The sequence below is a fragment of the Mauremys reevesii genome, linkage group 4 (genome assembly GCF_016161935.1).
Source record: "Mauremys reevesii isolate NIE-2019 linkage group 4, ASM1616193v1, whole genome shotgun sequence".
Taxonomy (NCBI): domain Eukaryota; kingdom Metazoa; phylum Chordata; order Testudines; family Geoemydidae; genus Mauremys; species Mauremys reevesii.
In genome coordinates, this window is record NC_052626.1 from 121,359,241 (window position 1) to 121,374,180 (window position 14,940).

General features: G+C 51.6%; 1 protein-coding gene across 1 annotated transcript; it reads left to right on the forward strand.

The window, feature by feature from the left end:
- The first annotated feature begins 5,148 nt into the window (after window positions 1–5,148).
- Window positions 5,149–6,144, forward strand: LOC120403994 (C-C chemokine receptor type 1-like). The gene has a single exon (XM_039536010.1). The coding sequence runs from the start codon at window positions 5,149–5,151 to the stop codon at window positions 6,142–6,144; it is 996 nt and encodes a 331-aa protein (XP_039391944.1).
- Window positions 6,145–14,940: the final 8,796 nt, after the last annotated feature.

The following is a 14,940-nucleotide window of genomic DNA, read 5'->3' on the forward strand; positions in this document are numbered from 1 at the left end:
GCCCAGCCGGTAGCACTTAGCACCATGCTCTTGGCGTCAGTTCCCAGCTCTGCCAGCGCTGTCCTTTGCCACTGTGGCCACGTCACAACTTCTCTGTGCCTCGGTTTCCCCATTTGGAAGCTAGGGAAATGACACTTGGGGGCCTGCTGGCAGCGAGGAGCTGTGAGGCTCTAATGGCTGGATTGCCAAAGGGATTTAAGCACCTCAAGATGTATAGAGGTGCTTAGTGGCATTTTCAAAAGCACCTATCCGCCCTGATTCCAGTAGGAGTTAGGCACTTCAGCGGGGCTGTGTGAAATATCTCACTCGGCACCTCTGTGCATCGTTCAATGCCTAAATAGCTTTGGAAATCCGGCCCTAAGGCACTAGTGTTTGCAAAGTGTTTGGGGACCGTTGGATGGAGGGCTCTGGAGAAAGGCCAAGTGCTCTGGGACAGGATGTAGAGGGGCGACTGGTTGCTATTACGGCAGCTGAGAGCCCTTCCCAGGCCACATGGTCCCAGCTTTTGTATGGAAGCTTCGATCCAGCACTGCCCACGGGCTGGATCCCACCCACTGCTCAATCACAGCCCCCCGACCCCACCGACACTGTAGCAGAGGAAGCGGAGAATGCAGCACACCCACTGGGAACTGCTGGGGAGGGTTACGGAGGTATAAATTAACAACCCCCCTGGCTTGCAAAATCCTGCCAGCGGCTCGTTAGTGACCACGAGTGGTCGCAGGGGACTTGGTTCTTTGCATCTTTGGGAAGCTGAGGATTAAAATAGCTTCCCCTTTCCACACACCCCCTCACAGGCGGCTTTGGGACAAGTCTGCACAGAGAACTCTTTCTAGCCTGATTTGCCCAGCCCCAGGGAGCCTGGGGGAAACTGCTCTCTTCCCTCCCCATTTCCCATGTGGCCAGGGAGCATAATATGCCCTGCAGCTGCTGACACAGCCTAGAAGGCTGCAAGCGCTGCCCTCGCCCAGCCGGCCGGCCTGCGTCTGGGCTCCTGAGCCAGGTGAGTTTCTTCCTCCAGCAGCAGGTGGTACAAATGGCTCAGTCCCTGGGGTGAGAGAGAAGGTGTTTCACTGGCTTCAGAAGAGCCATTTCCCTGCAGCAGTTGCTGGGTTTGGCACAGGGATTGCAGCAAGTGTCCATTAGCCTGGGCGTTCAAGCCGCTGCAGTTGAAAGATTGAGAATGAGACCCACCAAGCCAGACGCTGGGTGCGGAGCTGCCTGAGCTAGCAGAGGGGAGACGCTGAGCGGTGGGCTGTGCTAAGCCCCTGTTTTCTCAGAGAGAGGCACCTTGCTCTGCTAGTGATCCAGGAAGGGGAACCTGGAGACAGGTAGCTCCAGGCACTTAAGGCCTTTCTTCTGGGAATGAGTTAGGCACCTGCCTTGCTTCACTCAGAATGGCCAGAGGAGGTGCCCACTTGATAACTCTCAGCCCAGTGGTTAGCGATCTCTCTCCCCTGCGAGGTGGGAGAGCCCTGTTCAAATCCTTCCTCCCCCTGTGGCAGAGCAGGGAACTGGCCCTGGGTCTCCCACATCCCAAGTGTGTGCTCAAACCTCTGGGCAGTGGCACCAGCACTGCTTTCTCCTTCTCTGGCCAGATTGCAAATGGGACCTGATCTGGTGAATGGCCTCTAAGTGCACCTACCACATCGGACCCCGCCCACGTCTTAGGGGGCCGAATGCCTCTTTCCCTGGTCCCTGAATCGCTCTGGGGTAAGTCATGAGAGAGGTCTGGAACGAGGCAGAAACACAGAGGCTGAGGGACTTTTACTCTGGAAAACGTAGCCAGGGAGTTTAGCTGCCTGCAGGGGCCAGGGGAGTTTTGCAGCTTGCAGTGGAGCCAAAACTGGGCCTCAGGTGGCTATGGATCTTTGTGGATCTGGCCAAGGAGCTCAATCTGTTCAGCTTAGCCAAGAGAAGCTTGAGGGGTGACTTGATCACTGAGAGCCTACACGGGGAACGAATACTGAACAGTCTCTTCAGCCTAGCATGGAAAGATCTGCCATGGTGCAATGGCTGGAAGCTGAAGCTAGACCAGGTCATACTGGAAACACAGCATCTGCTTTTACCAATGAGAGCAATTAACTGAGGGTCGTAGAGGATTCTCCATCGCTGACGATTTAAAAATCAAGATGGGATTTTTTTTTTAGCAAAGATCTGCTCTCATTCACACAGGAATGAATCCAGGCAGGTCCTGTGGCTGGTGCTGTGCAGGAGGTCAGACTAGATGATCACAATGGTCCTTTCTGGACCTGGAGTCTCTGGCGAGAGCTGAGCTGTGTTCCTGTTTTACAATGAGAATGAACAAAGTGGCAGAGGGAACGAAGCTGTGAGCTAAAAGCCAAGCCAATGGGGCAGGTGTCCTAATTGCTAGTCACACAATAACACCGGAATTCATTGAGTGGATGCAGAGGATTCACCTCTAACTGGCCTAGGTGATTGAGAACCCGACATGGAGCCTTGCACATCCAGGTGACCAGCTGCTCTCTGGGCCAGGCTGGCAGACACTAATCCTCATTAGAACCTGGCACCTCTTAGGTGGCTCATGTGCAACGCGCCTGGAGGGGCACGGTCCCTCTCCCAGTGCCCTTTGTTACTCAGCAGTGTCAGGTTGGCAGCCAGCAGAGAAGCCAGTTAAAGGGTGTGAGTGAGGGTGGTTGGGGCCTGGGAGGTGGTGTGAGTATAGGGTGAAGTAGGGGCAGAGACCTGAACAAGGGACCAGCCCTAGACTAGGAGAACTCTAGGAGGCTGAGAACACGGGAGTTTCTGAGATAGGGCAAATGTGGAGACCATGTGGGTCTGAAGGCTGAGAGGAGACCATGTGGGTCCTGTATACCAGCGTCCTCCCTGCTTTAACTCCACTGACGCAGTTATTGGCCCTTGTCACACTGGGGTCTGAGCGCTCCACTTAGCCTTGCACCCGGCCCCCAGGAGGGAGGTCGGTGTCATGATTTCCCCTTCGCACAGGAGGAACCAAGGCACAGAGAAGGGAACTGACGTTCCCACGGTCACACAGTGAACCCATGACAGAACTAGGAAGAGAACCCAGGAGTCCTGATGCCCAGAACCTGAATGCAAGGCCGGCCCTTCCTCCCAGTGAGCTGACAGGACACATATGCTGCTTCTGCAATGCAGATGTTGTAGAAAAGAAAGCGAGATGATGGAATCTTCATCTGTTCAGTCGACTCCCCAGGGCAGGGCACTGGAGAATAAACGGCTTGGCTAGAGAGATGGGGGGAGAGGGGAAGGGTAGGGGAGGGGGCAGAAATGGATGAGTTTATTTCCAAAGGTTATTTTCTCAAAGCATTTTTCTGCCTAAGCAGAAGGAAGCTCAAAGAGCTAGTTGCGGGGTGGGGGGGGGGAGGGGGCCTGGGGGTTACCTTGCTTCGTCCTAGATTTTGTTTTCTGGCTACTGTACCTTTACATTTCCACTGTCTGCAGATGGCTGATTTCTGGTGGGTTCAGATTGCTGCGTAGTGGGGTGTTGTACTCACTCTCATGGGGATCTTACTCCTGTTCCTTCCTGCTTTGTTCTTTTCCCATAAGTTAAAGTCAAGAGTCACTTGGCCTCACAGTACCTGGCTGATGTCGCTGCATGTGAAACAGCATCTGCTTGTTCAGGGCTCAGGATCCGCCCCCTCCTCCCCGGTGGCTGATTGCAAGTTCAAAGAACAAGGCTTTTTGTTTAACTAAGGGGTGATATGATAGAGGGCTATAAAATTATGACTGGTGTGGAGAAAGTAAATAAGGAAGTATTATTTACCCCTTCGCATAACACAAGAACCAGGGGTCACCAAATGACATTAATAGGCAGCAGGTTTAAAACAAACAAAAGGAAGTATTTCTTCACACAACGTGCAGTCAATCTGTGGAACTCCTTGCCAGAGGATGTTGTGAAGGCCAAGACTATAACAGGGTTCAAATAAGAACGAGATAAATTCATGAGGGTAGGTCCATGAATAACTATTAGCCAGGATGGGCAGGGATGGTGTCTGTAGCCTCTGTTTGCCAGAAGCTGGGAATGGATGACCGGGGCTGGATCACTTGATAATTACCTATTCTGTTCATTCCCCGTGGAGCACCTAGCACTGGCCACTGTCGGCAGACAGGATACTGGGCTAGATGGACCTTTGGTCTGACCCAGTATGGCCGTTCTCATGTTCTCACCACATTCTCCAGCCCACGGCAGCTTGACCAGCAGCAAATTGGCTCTTTCTAGTGGAGCAGCTGGCTAAGCAGGCAGGAACGCTACAGCAGCAGGGACCAAACCTGGCCCCTCTGGATCCAACAGCACAAGTCTCTATCCCTTGAGCTTATTGACCCAGCTCTGTGAGCCAAGGCTGGGGTGGCTCATGAGCCGACTAGAGGGGGTGGGTTACATTGGGAGTCCTGAAGCAGCTACACTGCAGTGTGCGCTCTCAAAGAATCAGAAGGGAAACAGGAATAACTCATCCCCTAGACAGGATGCTCCCTGCAGCAGGCAAAGGTGCTGAGCACTTGCTGGCACCCAAAGGTGCCCAATACGCAGACCTGAGCAAGACCTGGGAGCTGCTGTTTTGCACAATGGGGGCGGAGGGATGGGCAGTAACTCAGTGGCCGGAAAAGAGCCATTCAGGAGCAGCCTCATGGTGAATGATGATGACAGACTGAGCATCATTCTGCCGACGTCTCTCTAGCAAGGTCGCAACTGGCTAGTGGATATGCACAGGGCAATCCCTGCCCACAATTGGGCTAAGCACAGGGCAAGGAGTCAGGATTAGGGTGACCAGGTGTCCTGATAGTCGGGGCTTTTTCTTATATAGGCGCCTATTACCCCCCCTCCACACACACACACACACACACACACACACACACACACACACACACACACACACACACCCCATCCCAATTTTCACACTTGCTGTCTGGTAACGCTAGTGGGACTCCTGGAGTCTGTGCCCTGCCCTTACTGACTCCTTGCATGACTTTCAGTAAATTAGTGTCCCTGTGTGCCTCAGTTTCCCCATTTGTAAAATTAGGCTAATCCCCTTCCTGCCAGGGCTGCTGCTATGTTTGTAAAGTGCATGGGATGGCCAGACAGCAGGTATGACAGCAGGACCCAATGGGTATTATTCTAGACTCTGTTGTTCTGCTTTCATTCAAGCTGGAACAATGGATTTCCCAGCCACCACAGCCGTTGTCTTCCTTGCCTCCGACAGCACCCTGAACGACACCGCCGCACACAGCACAGAACACAGCTTCCTTGGTTTGACCGTGAGGCAGCTCAGATACGTCTTTGCCGCTTTCTGCAGCCTGATCTTGTTAGTTGGTCTTGTAGGAAACCTGTTGATGCTGCTGGTCCTGATCGAGGGTCTCCAGAGCAGCAGCAGCCACATCTCCACCTTGACCAGCACCCTCATGATCAACATCACCGTCTCTGACCTGCTCTTCCTCCTCTACAACGTCACGGTGTTGCTGCTGACTTTTCTCCAGGAGGACTGGCAGATGGGGGTAGCCGTCTGTGTCAGCAGCCAGAGTCTCTCCATGTGGACTATGTTCTGCAGCTTTTACAGCATGGTGGCCATATCCATCCTGCGCTACGTGGCTGTGGTCCATCCCACCTGCTCCTTCTCCACCAGTAAGGTCCAGAGGCTCCTGCTGTGTATGAGCATGTGGCTTTTGGGCTTCTTCATCTCCATCCCCAACTGGCTGCACCAAAGGGTCATGGTGGTTGGAGACACCCATTACTGCGTGCTCCTCCTGACCCCAGAGCAAACCTTCCTGTACTTCCTCCTCTTCGGGGGCATTGCCTTTCTCCCCTTTGTGCTGCTGATGCTCCTGTGCTACTCCAGGATTGTCCAGTCCCTTTGGTGCCGGAGCACCCACGTGGTCCATTCGTCAGGGAGCACCCAACTCAACCAGAAGGCCACTGTCATGATACTGACCGTGGTGATGGTCTTTGTGCTGATGTGGATACCTTGTTCTGTGGTGATCTACCTCTCTGCCACTCACCGCCTCTCTCAGACGCCTGCGGCTTTCGTAGCCTCCAGCTTGGCCATGGTGCTAGCCTACTCCAACTGCTCCGTGAGCCCCCTCATCTGCTTCTCCCTTTCAGACCAGTTTCGGAGCAGCCTGAAAAAGCTGCTCTTTCGGAGAGGCGCCAGGTGAGCCGGAACACGGAGCAGACGGTTCATCTGGGGAGGAGTGGTATGTAGTTAAGAGAGGAGGCGGGTAAGAGGGGACGTGGTAGAAAGATACAAAGTAATGAAGAGGAGGGAGAAGATAGACTGGGTGCTCCTCTCTACTCTTTCTGGTAAAACAGGAACTAGGGGGCAGCCAATGGAACTGAAAGGCAGCAAATCTAAAACTGATGAAAAGGAAATTCTTTCTTTCTTTTCGTTTCTTTTCGTTTCTCCACAAAGCACAATTAACCTGTGGAACTCATTGCTACAAGATATGACTGAGGGCAAAAGCTTAGCAGGATTGAAAAAGGATTGGACAGGTCTATGGATAATAAGAATCACTGTTGTGTTAGGGAAAAATAGAAGGGATTAAATGTTCAGGGCACGATTCAACATCTTAACTGACATTGACTCCCTGGAGTCAGGGAGAAACTTCCTCCATGGACAGGTTATTCTGGAATTGCCCACCAGGAGGTTTCCTCTGAAGCAGCTGGGGCAGGGCACTCTCCCAGTGATGATTCTGGACTGGATAATCCAGTTTGGCTGTTCCTAGTGCTGCAGGCCTGTCTAAACAGCAGCGAGCGCTCGCTCGGGGCTTTGTGCGTTTTGGGGCCCCTGCACAGACTTGGTAAGTCCCTGTTATTGCTCTGACACGTGCTCGAGCATATTTACTAGACACCGAGGCTGTCACTGATACCACGTGATCCTCAGCGCCTCCATCTAGCATGACAGAACTCCGGGAGACGCTATAGAAAAGAAAAGCAGTTTTGTACTGAATGCTTGTCTCGCCACGTCAGCACCAGACAATTCACAGGTCAGGGATGACCCAGACCCTCCGATTTACTATAGAGTCCACTCAGTGTACACGAAATGTTACACCTCTATGCAAGCCAGAGCTCAGGCCTGCACCCCTTGTTCCCCAGCCCTTTGGAAGCCAATAACTGGGAGGATTGGGCCCAGGTTCCTTCTTTTGCTATCACAGGGTTGTTGCTAGAACCACTTGGGCGGTTGCCATGCAGTAGCAAATATGGTGCCCAGCAGTAAGTGTTTGAGAGGCTGGTCTCTCAAATTGTCCATTAGCAGTAATCAGGTGTAACCCTTCTGCCCCTCTGAGTTGGCAGCAACAAGGGCCGGGTTCAGTATCCAGTGTCAATAACACAATGCAAAACCGGCTCGAGCCCCCACCCAGTGACCTGGGACAATTACATACCCCCCCACCCCCGGGCACCTCTAGGAGGCAATACTTCCCCACTCGCAAGCACAGAGTCCGAGTGTAGCAAAATCCTTTTAATAAAGGAGGGAAACAATGCGGCATCACGTTGGAGAGACACCACAAACAGGACTATACACAAACCATAAGCAAAAAACCCACCTCCAAGTACATTTGGCACTGTCCTTTCCCCCTTAGGGTCTTAAGTCCAATCACCCCAAAGTCCAACAACCCAAAAGTCTCTGTCTCTGGTCAGTGCCACCCCAGAGTTCAAAAGTTTATCTGCAGAGTTTTACCCCCGCCCCAGCCTGGGTGGAAATGCGGGGGGGGGCACACACAGGGTGTTAAGGGGCACCTTACGTGGGCCAGAGCCGACTGCTCTGCCTCTTCGTGGAGTTCTGCTGCAGCCTTCACCACGACTGGCTCCACTCCACCAGCTGTGCCGCTCCTCCAGCCACTCCAGCCATCCCCACAAACCGCTCCACTCCGCTCGCTCCGAGGGCCGCTCCACCCGTCCCACAGCTGCTCCGCTCTGCCAGCTGCTCTGGTCCACCAGCCATCCCCGCAAACTGCTCGGCTCCACTCACTCCGTGGCTCCACGAAGTGCTCCACTCCGCTCTGCAGTATAGCTTCAGGCTCCCCCACTAGTTAGCACAGTACTCAGTGCTCCCAGCTCAGCAATTCCAGCTCTTTAGTGATTTCAGCTTTTAGTGATTTCAGCTCACAGTAGGGGAGCCCCAGTGCTAGTGCACCATTTAGCCCAAAGTGAGTTCAGCTCAGTAACCTGTACTTAGATTCTTTAAGGGAATCAAAAATCAACTCTGATATTCCACAATGGAGAAAGACATGGTGGGGCTGGTGCTTCCAGCTCACACAAGGCACCTGCACCACCAGGTACAAATACCTGCCCCCAGCCTCTCTCAATTCACTGGGTTTTGGAACCCATGTCCCTTGTCTAGCATTAGTTGATAATAAAACCCTTTATCATAAGACAGTTTTGTAGTTCCTCATTTACTTAATCAGGGTGACAACATTTTATTCCTCCTGCCCCAATAACAAAGAAATTGGGGATCCCACAGCTGTGAAAATAACCATCCCAGGCTGCTGTGTGCTATTCTAATTGGAGTGGGTTTGCCAATGCAAATGCACATTCCTGAAATTCCTTTCCCCACTCCAATGCACATTCTTGAAATTCCTTTGCCCACTCCTCATAATTTACCACCAGATGTCAGGGTAGAGCTCATCCTGACTCTGCTTACACAGGCACTAAAGGGCTCTGTTGCCCCTGACAAAACCCCTCTCCCAGCCCCCGACAGAAGAGCATCAGAAGGGCCTTCCTGCTTATCTGATTTTCAGTTCTTTGGGTTTGCTCTTGCTGCACTGAAATTAATACAACCTGTTGCCACAGGCAGGAAGATTGACATGTGCCTTGTGCTTCCAAGTGCCACACTTCACTTCTGCTCTGGATATGATCAAACCCTGGAGGGGGAGGGGAGAATTACTGTAGATATGAGCCCACCAATCCCAGGTCCAGGGTCTGCAAGTGGTTCCTATTTTTTTCAGTGCCCCCAGAAATTAAAAAAAGCTAAACCCTGAGCCAAGAATTTAGGTGGGAGGGGGATTTTAGATCTGGAGTTACGGTTCAGTCCATCATGAAAATAGGAGCCACTATCAAAATCTGGACCTGGGATAGTGGGTTGGGCTTGTCCCAGCGGTAACTCTGACCCATGGAGGATGTGATCACACCCATGCAACATTTTCTAGTGTAGACAAGGCCTAAGTCTGGCCTGTGTCTAGAGGGCGGGGATGGGGTGGGGTGTCCCCGTGGAGGAGAAATTCCAGCAAAGAGCGGCTACTGCTGGAAGTTGGTTTGAGCAACAGAACCAAGATCTTCCACCGTCTCAGCCTTGGCCTGATTCTGCTGTTGACTTTGATGGGAGCAGAGGAAGGACAGAGCTGAGTGCTACTGAAATTCCCACTCGAGAGCTGGTAGAGTTTTGTGCTTTATTGATTAAAAGTTAGTCACATATGTTAGGGCTGGGCTGTGATTTTCAACACACATGCACACGCAGCCTTCACACACACACCCCTGAAGCCTCATCCCCCATTTTCTTTTTTCTCTGTGTGGGTTATTACAGCATCACTGCACCTGCCTCACTGTTCCTCAGGGTCTGGCAAATCTCATGAAATGCAAACCAATTTCTGCAGCAAGACAAATGATCCCCAGTGTTCAGCATCAATCATAAATATGAATGCCACTGAGTGTATGCAAGCCCCTAACACGTCCATTTTTAAAAATGCAGACACTGGCTTGACATAATGGCATGGCAGCATGAGTGATTGGCCCTCTGTCTCTCTCGCTCTCGCTCAGTTCAGGAGACAGCCAGAGAGAGACGGGAGCAAAAGGCTTTTATAACAGACAGATTATTTTTGCTGACAGACTCTAAAAGAGAGAATGGCCACAGACCCTGGATTTCTGCATTCAGATGTGAGACGTGACAATCAAGACAACTCCCACATGTCCAGGCTCCCACTATCTCGGCTCTTCCCAGCTCCTGGCACAGACACAGGCTGGCTCGTACACATCACCTACAATCCACCCACTAGCACTCTAGAGCCAGTACTTGTGCCACCCCAACTAACAAGGATTCGCTCTTGGGTTCCTAATAATAAAATAACAGTACTTGGTACCTTCCGTCCGTGGGCTCTCAAAGTGCTCTGCAGAGAAGCCTTACAACCTGGTTTTTCTCCTTTGCAGATGGGGAACATGAGGTAAAGCGAATTGCTCAAGGTCACAGTGGAAGGCCCTAAGCAGAACCCATGAGTCCTGTGTCTGCTGAGCACTGGAGCACATGCTTAAGCCACTAACAATCTCCCAGTGAAGTTAATAAGCCAGGGGGTGGCCAAACTTACTGACCCTCTGAGCCACATACGACAATCTTCAGAAGTTCGAGAGCTGGGGCCCGCCTGCTGCTGAAGCCCTGAACCCCAAAAATCCCTCCCTGCTGGGCAGAAAAAACAGAGGTGACCCCCACACCCCGATTTTTGCCAGGGTTTGCTGGCCCCACTCTGTCACCTGGTGCTGCTGGGCCTAGGGTGACCAGCTAGCAAGTGTGAAAAATTGGGACAGGAGGTGGGGGGTAATAGGAGCCTATATAAAAAAAAAGACCCAAATAAAATTGGGACATCTGGTCACCCTGGCTGGGCCCCCTCCCTGCAAGGCAGCTGCTGGAGCCAGCAAGCTGGGAGCTGCGGCCATGGGGAGGACTGGGCCTGTTAAGGCAGAGGAGCTCTGGGACATGTGCTCCCTGACGGGAGGTGGGGCTCCAAATGGAAGTCGTGACTGTGTTGCGACCCTGGCTACGTGGGCTGGCTGGAGGCTTGGTCCAGGAGAAGCTGGGTGGAGGCCTGGCCTGGGCAGGGCGGGGAGGGGCAGATGTAGAACTGGACTGGAGTAGCTAGTGTGGAATAAGTACCTGCTAAGCACGAGCACTAGCTATTCCGGAGTAGCTCATGTGGCCCGATTCTGGAATAAAAGTCACTCCATTTGGGAAGAATTGCTCCCTTTGGAAGCACACTAATTAGTCTGGAATTAAGTGACTTTAATGACAGAGGAGAGTGTCCACATGAGCCACTCCAGAATAGCGAGTGCTCTCATTTAGCTGGTACTTATTCCACACCAGCTACTCCAGTCCATTTCCCCATGTAGACGAGCCCTAGAGTTGGCTTTTCCCTCCAGCATTAACTATCCCTCTAGCTATTCCAGACTAGTTTGCTCTGCAATCACGATTCTGGTCGAGTTCCCCATTTTGATGGCCCTTACAGCTGCCCCATTTTCCTTCGGAATAGCTGAGGAAGCTTAACATGGCATCTCCTTGTTATAAAGCAGTGGGTGTGTCAGTCAGCAGCAATCTTGCCTAGACCTCTACATAGCGGTTTGTAACGGTACTAGAGGTGTCGAGGGATGTCTGGAAGTAGTTGGGGTTTGCTCAGAGACAAGGTGAAAGTAAAGTACCCATGTGTGTGTGTATAGGACACTCCAGCTGGGTGCCCTGGAAGGCCCGGCTGCAGTACTGCCAACCTCAAGCAGTCTAAACTCATGTCAGGTCTAAAAAAAAATGTTTGGTCTAAAATCATGCACTTTTGATACAATGATGAATTTTGGGTTCCTTTTTCTTTGTCTTCTCCTTTGTGAGCCTTCAGGAGCTGCTCAGGACAGAGTTTCTCCACAAGCGTGAGCGTTATAAAGTTACTCAGACGTGTCTTTCAATGAAAGCTGAGATGCTCTCGTGATCACCTGACTCCAGGAGGGGCTGGGGCTTTAAGAAAAACACCAAAATATCACGAGACTTGTGACAAAATCACCAGCATTGGAAACACTGAGTTTGGCCCTGTATACTTTATGGCTCTGTGAGTTCCCCATCCTCTGTTGCTTTTGTACCACTCACTATTCCTCTTAGCTGGCCACCAACAATTATGCTCCCCTGTGCAGGCAATGGGCAGCAAGTCCCTTAGCCACAGTCGGGCAATGGGCCTTTTAGGGGAGCTGATTATTTTAGGCAAGGGAAATGCAGTAGATCTAATGCACTTCAGAGCAGCATTTGCTGTGATACCACATGGGAAATTATTAGTTGAATTAGAGAAGGTGGGTATCAGGACAAGCAGTGGAAGATGGGTAAGGAACTGGCTAAAGTGGAGAAAGCAACAGGTTGTGCTGATGGGTGAACTATCCGACTGGAGGGAGGTTAGTAGCGGATTTCCTCAGGCTCAGTCTTGGGACCAGTCTTATTCAGTGGCTTTATTAATGGCCCTGGCACAAGAAGTAGGAGTGTGCTACTGAAATCGGGGATGATACAAAGCCGGGAGGCATCAGCAATACAGAGAAGGATCAGACGCTCTACAGGAAACTCTGGATGACCTTGAAGACTGGCCTAATAGAAATGGGATGAAAGTCAATAGAACAAAGAGCAAGGTCATGCACCTAGAGCCTGATAATAATCGTGTCTGCTGTAAACAGGGGTCTCATCAGCTGGAAGCGACAGTTACTGGGGCGTGTGCCGATCTGTGAGCCAACAGCATGAAGCACCTGCAAAAAAAAAAGCCAATGTGATTCTAGGCTGTATCAGATGAGGCCTTTCCAGTAGAGAGAGAGAGAGAGAGAGAGAGAGAGAGAGAGAGACATGTTAACACAATAGCCCAAGGCACTGGTGAGACCTCATCTGGAATACTGGGTACAGCTCTGATCATCCATGTTCAAGCAAGATGAATCAGACAGGAACAGGTACAGAGAAGAGCTACTGGGATTATCAGGGGAATGGAGGGCCAGTCTTGTGAGTGGAGACTAAAAAGGTTTGGCTTGTTTGGTCCAGCAAACAGAAGGCTGTGTGGGGATCTGACAGCGCTCTACATAGACATCAGGGTTAAACCGCAGGGAGGGAGAAGCTCAAGGACAAAGTTGGCACAAGAACAAATGGGGATGAACTGGCCATGAACAAATTCAATCTGGAGATGAGAAGAAAGGGTCTAACCATCAGAGGGGGAGGCTCTGGTGCAGCCTCCCCAGAGGCATTGTGGGGCAAACAACTTAACTCATTTTAAGTGAGAGCTGAACAAATTCGGATTGTGGCGTTGCTTGTGTTGGTGGTGGCCAATGCTCAGCAGCCCTAAGGTCCTTTCTAGTTATTGTCTTATATTCCTAAAATCTCATGCTTCAGGGCTTCAGCCTACAGGGGTCAGGAGGGATATGTTTAACTTCCTGATGTATTGGTAATTGTTTGCTGGATTTTTTTGTTTTGTTTCTTTTTAGTCTCTCTGAAGCATCAGAGATGCCGATGGCTAGAGATGGGACATTGGATGGGGTGGGATGGTGCTCTCAGGTGGTAAAGAGAATCCATTGTTTTACATGCTTGGCTGGTGTGGCCTGTTCTGATGGCCAGATCTGGGATTGGAAATGAAATTTCCCCATGTCAGATTAGCAGGGACCTTGGGACCATTCCCTGCAGCATGGAGTGTGGATCGCCTGCTGGATCGTCTGGGTCTATCTCACTCAATCAGTTCCCTGCCATCACAGGGGCCTCTGGCACCGGGTGCACCTCAGTCCCTCCTGTTCTCTGCCTGTGACACATGATCGTCTAGTCTCCTGTGGGCTGTAAGACTTTGATCTCATTTCAGTTGTTTGGTTTAGGGTGTGGGTGCTGGGTGGGTTGGTGTCCTGTGATCTAAGGGAGGTTCTGTCTGGATGATCTGGTCCCTTCTGGCCCTAAACTCCATGATGTGTGCGTCATTGCTGAGCTTTGAGCAGCATCTCTCTGGTGTGGCGCTCATGGGTTGGAACTCGCCATTGCAGGATAGAGCCGGTTTAGAGGGTATCTGGCTAAGGAAAGGGCTGGAGAGTTACATGGCTAATCAGAATATCTAGAATGATAATGGTAAAACCTAGGCCTTATGCAGGAGAGAGTATCAGAGGGGTAGCCGTGTTTAGTGTTAGTTAGTCCTTTGCAGGAAGATAGTTTCTTCCCGCGCCTGGGGACAGCGACAAGAACTCTTCTAATCCCAGCGATCAGCGAAGCAGCGTGACCTGTGGCTGGTCAGTTTTTAATGATGAGGACCACCCATACTGCACCATCATGAATGAAAATTAGGGCCAGGCACCCACCTTGATCGACCGATGCATGCTTGCATGCATGGTTACCAGTCCTTTGCACCCATGTGGTGCCAATGGGCTGATGATGATGGATATCAGTCATACTGCACCATCAGCCACCCATGGTGGGAGGAGAGAGGATGTCGTTGTTCAGTGCTGCAGCATCGCATGTATCTGCAGCATTCACAGGATCTGTTCTATCCCCCCATATAGAGAGACCTCCCTTTTCACACACTTAAGATTCCTGTTACATTAATAATAAATCAAGAGAGTTCCCCCCAGTAGTCTATGCTGGGTCCTCTTTTATTCACAGATAACATGAACTCTCCTGCTGAGACCTCTGCATCGTTGCAGGTGCAGAAGTGTAGACCAGGCCCTAGAAACTGAACAGGAGTTTGGGATGGGAGATAACCCCTGCCCCTTCTAACTAATGGAGCTGAGGAATCTGTGTTCCTTGGGGCAGTTACCTACTGCAGAGTTTCTTGTACCTTCCCGGTTCAGTGGGAGGCAGGATGCTGCTGGACACCGAGGGCTGTGGGATGATCCAGCTGCTGTTTCTCTAGTTCAGGATGGCTCCACATTCTGCTAGCTACAGCCAGGGGTCCTGACCGAGAGCTCAGCACCGTGATGTCACATCAGTGCCTCACAGCACAATAATGGGGCTGATGTAGGACAGCGTGAGCCAGCCCCTCCCCAGGCAGGATTGGCTCATAAAAGCCACAAAGGTGGGTGTGGAAGAGCTCCGTTGTGGGGATGGGGGGCCCTGTTTTCAGTGAGTGCATGGGGCGCAGGCACACCAGACGCAGAATACACACCTGCCACACATCGTAACGAACGCCCAGTATGTACTGGTATGAACCGCCCCTTTCCCATGTGCAGGCCCCCCACCACATCACCTAAGCACAGAGGCTACTGAACTAATCCAGACA

Bases quoted from the DNA above. Each gene is read 5' to 3' on its own strand.
- LOC120403994 (XM_039536010.1), top strand. From the start codon at position 5,149: ATGGATTTCCCAGCCACCACAGCCGTTGTCTTCCTTGCCTCCGACAGC.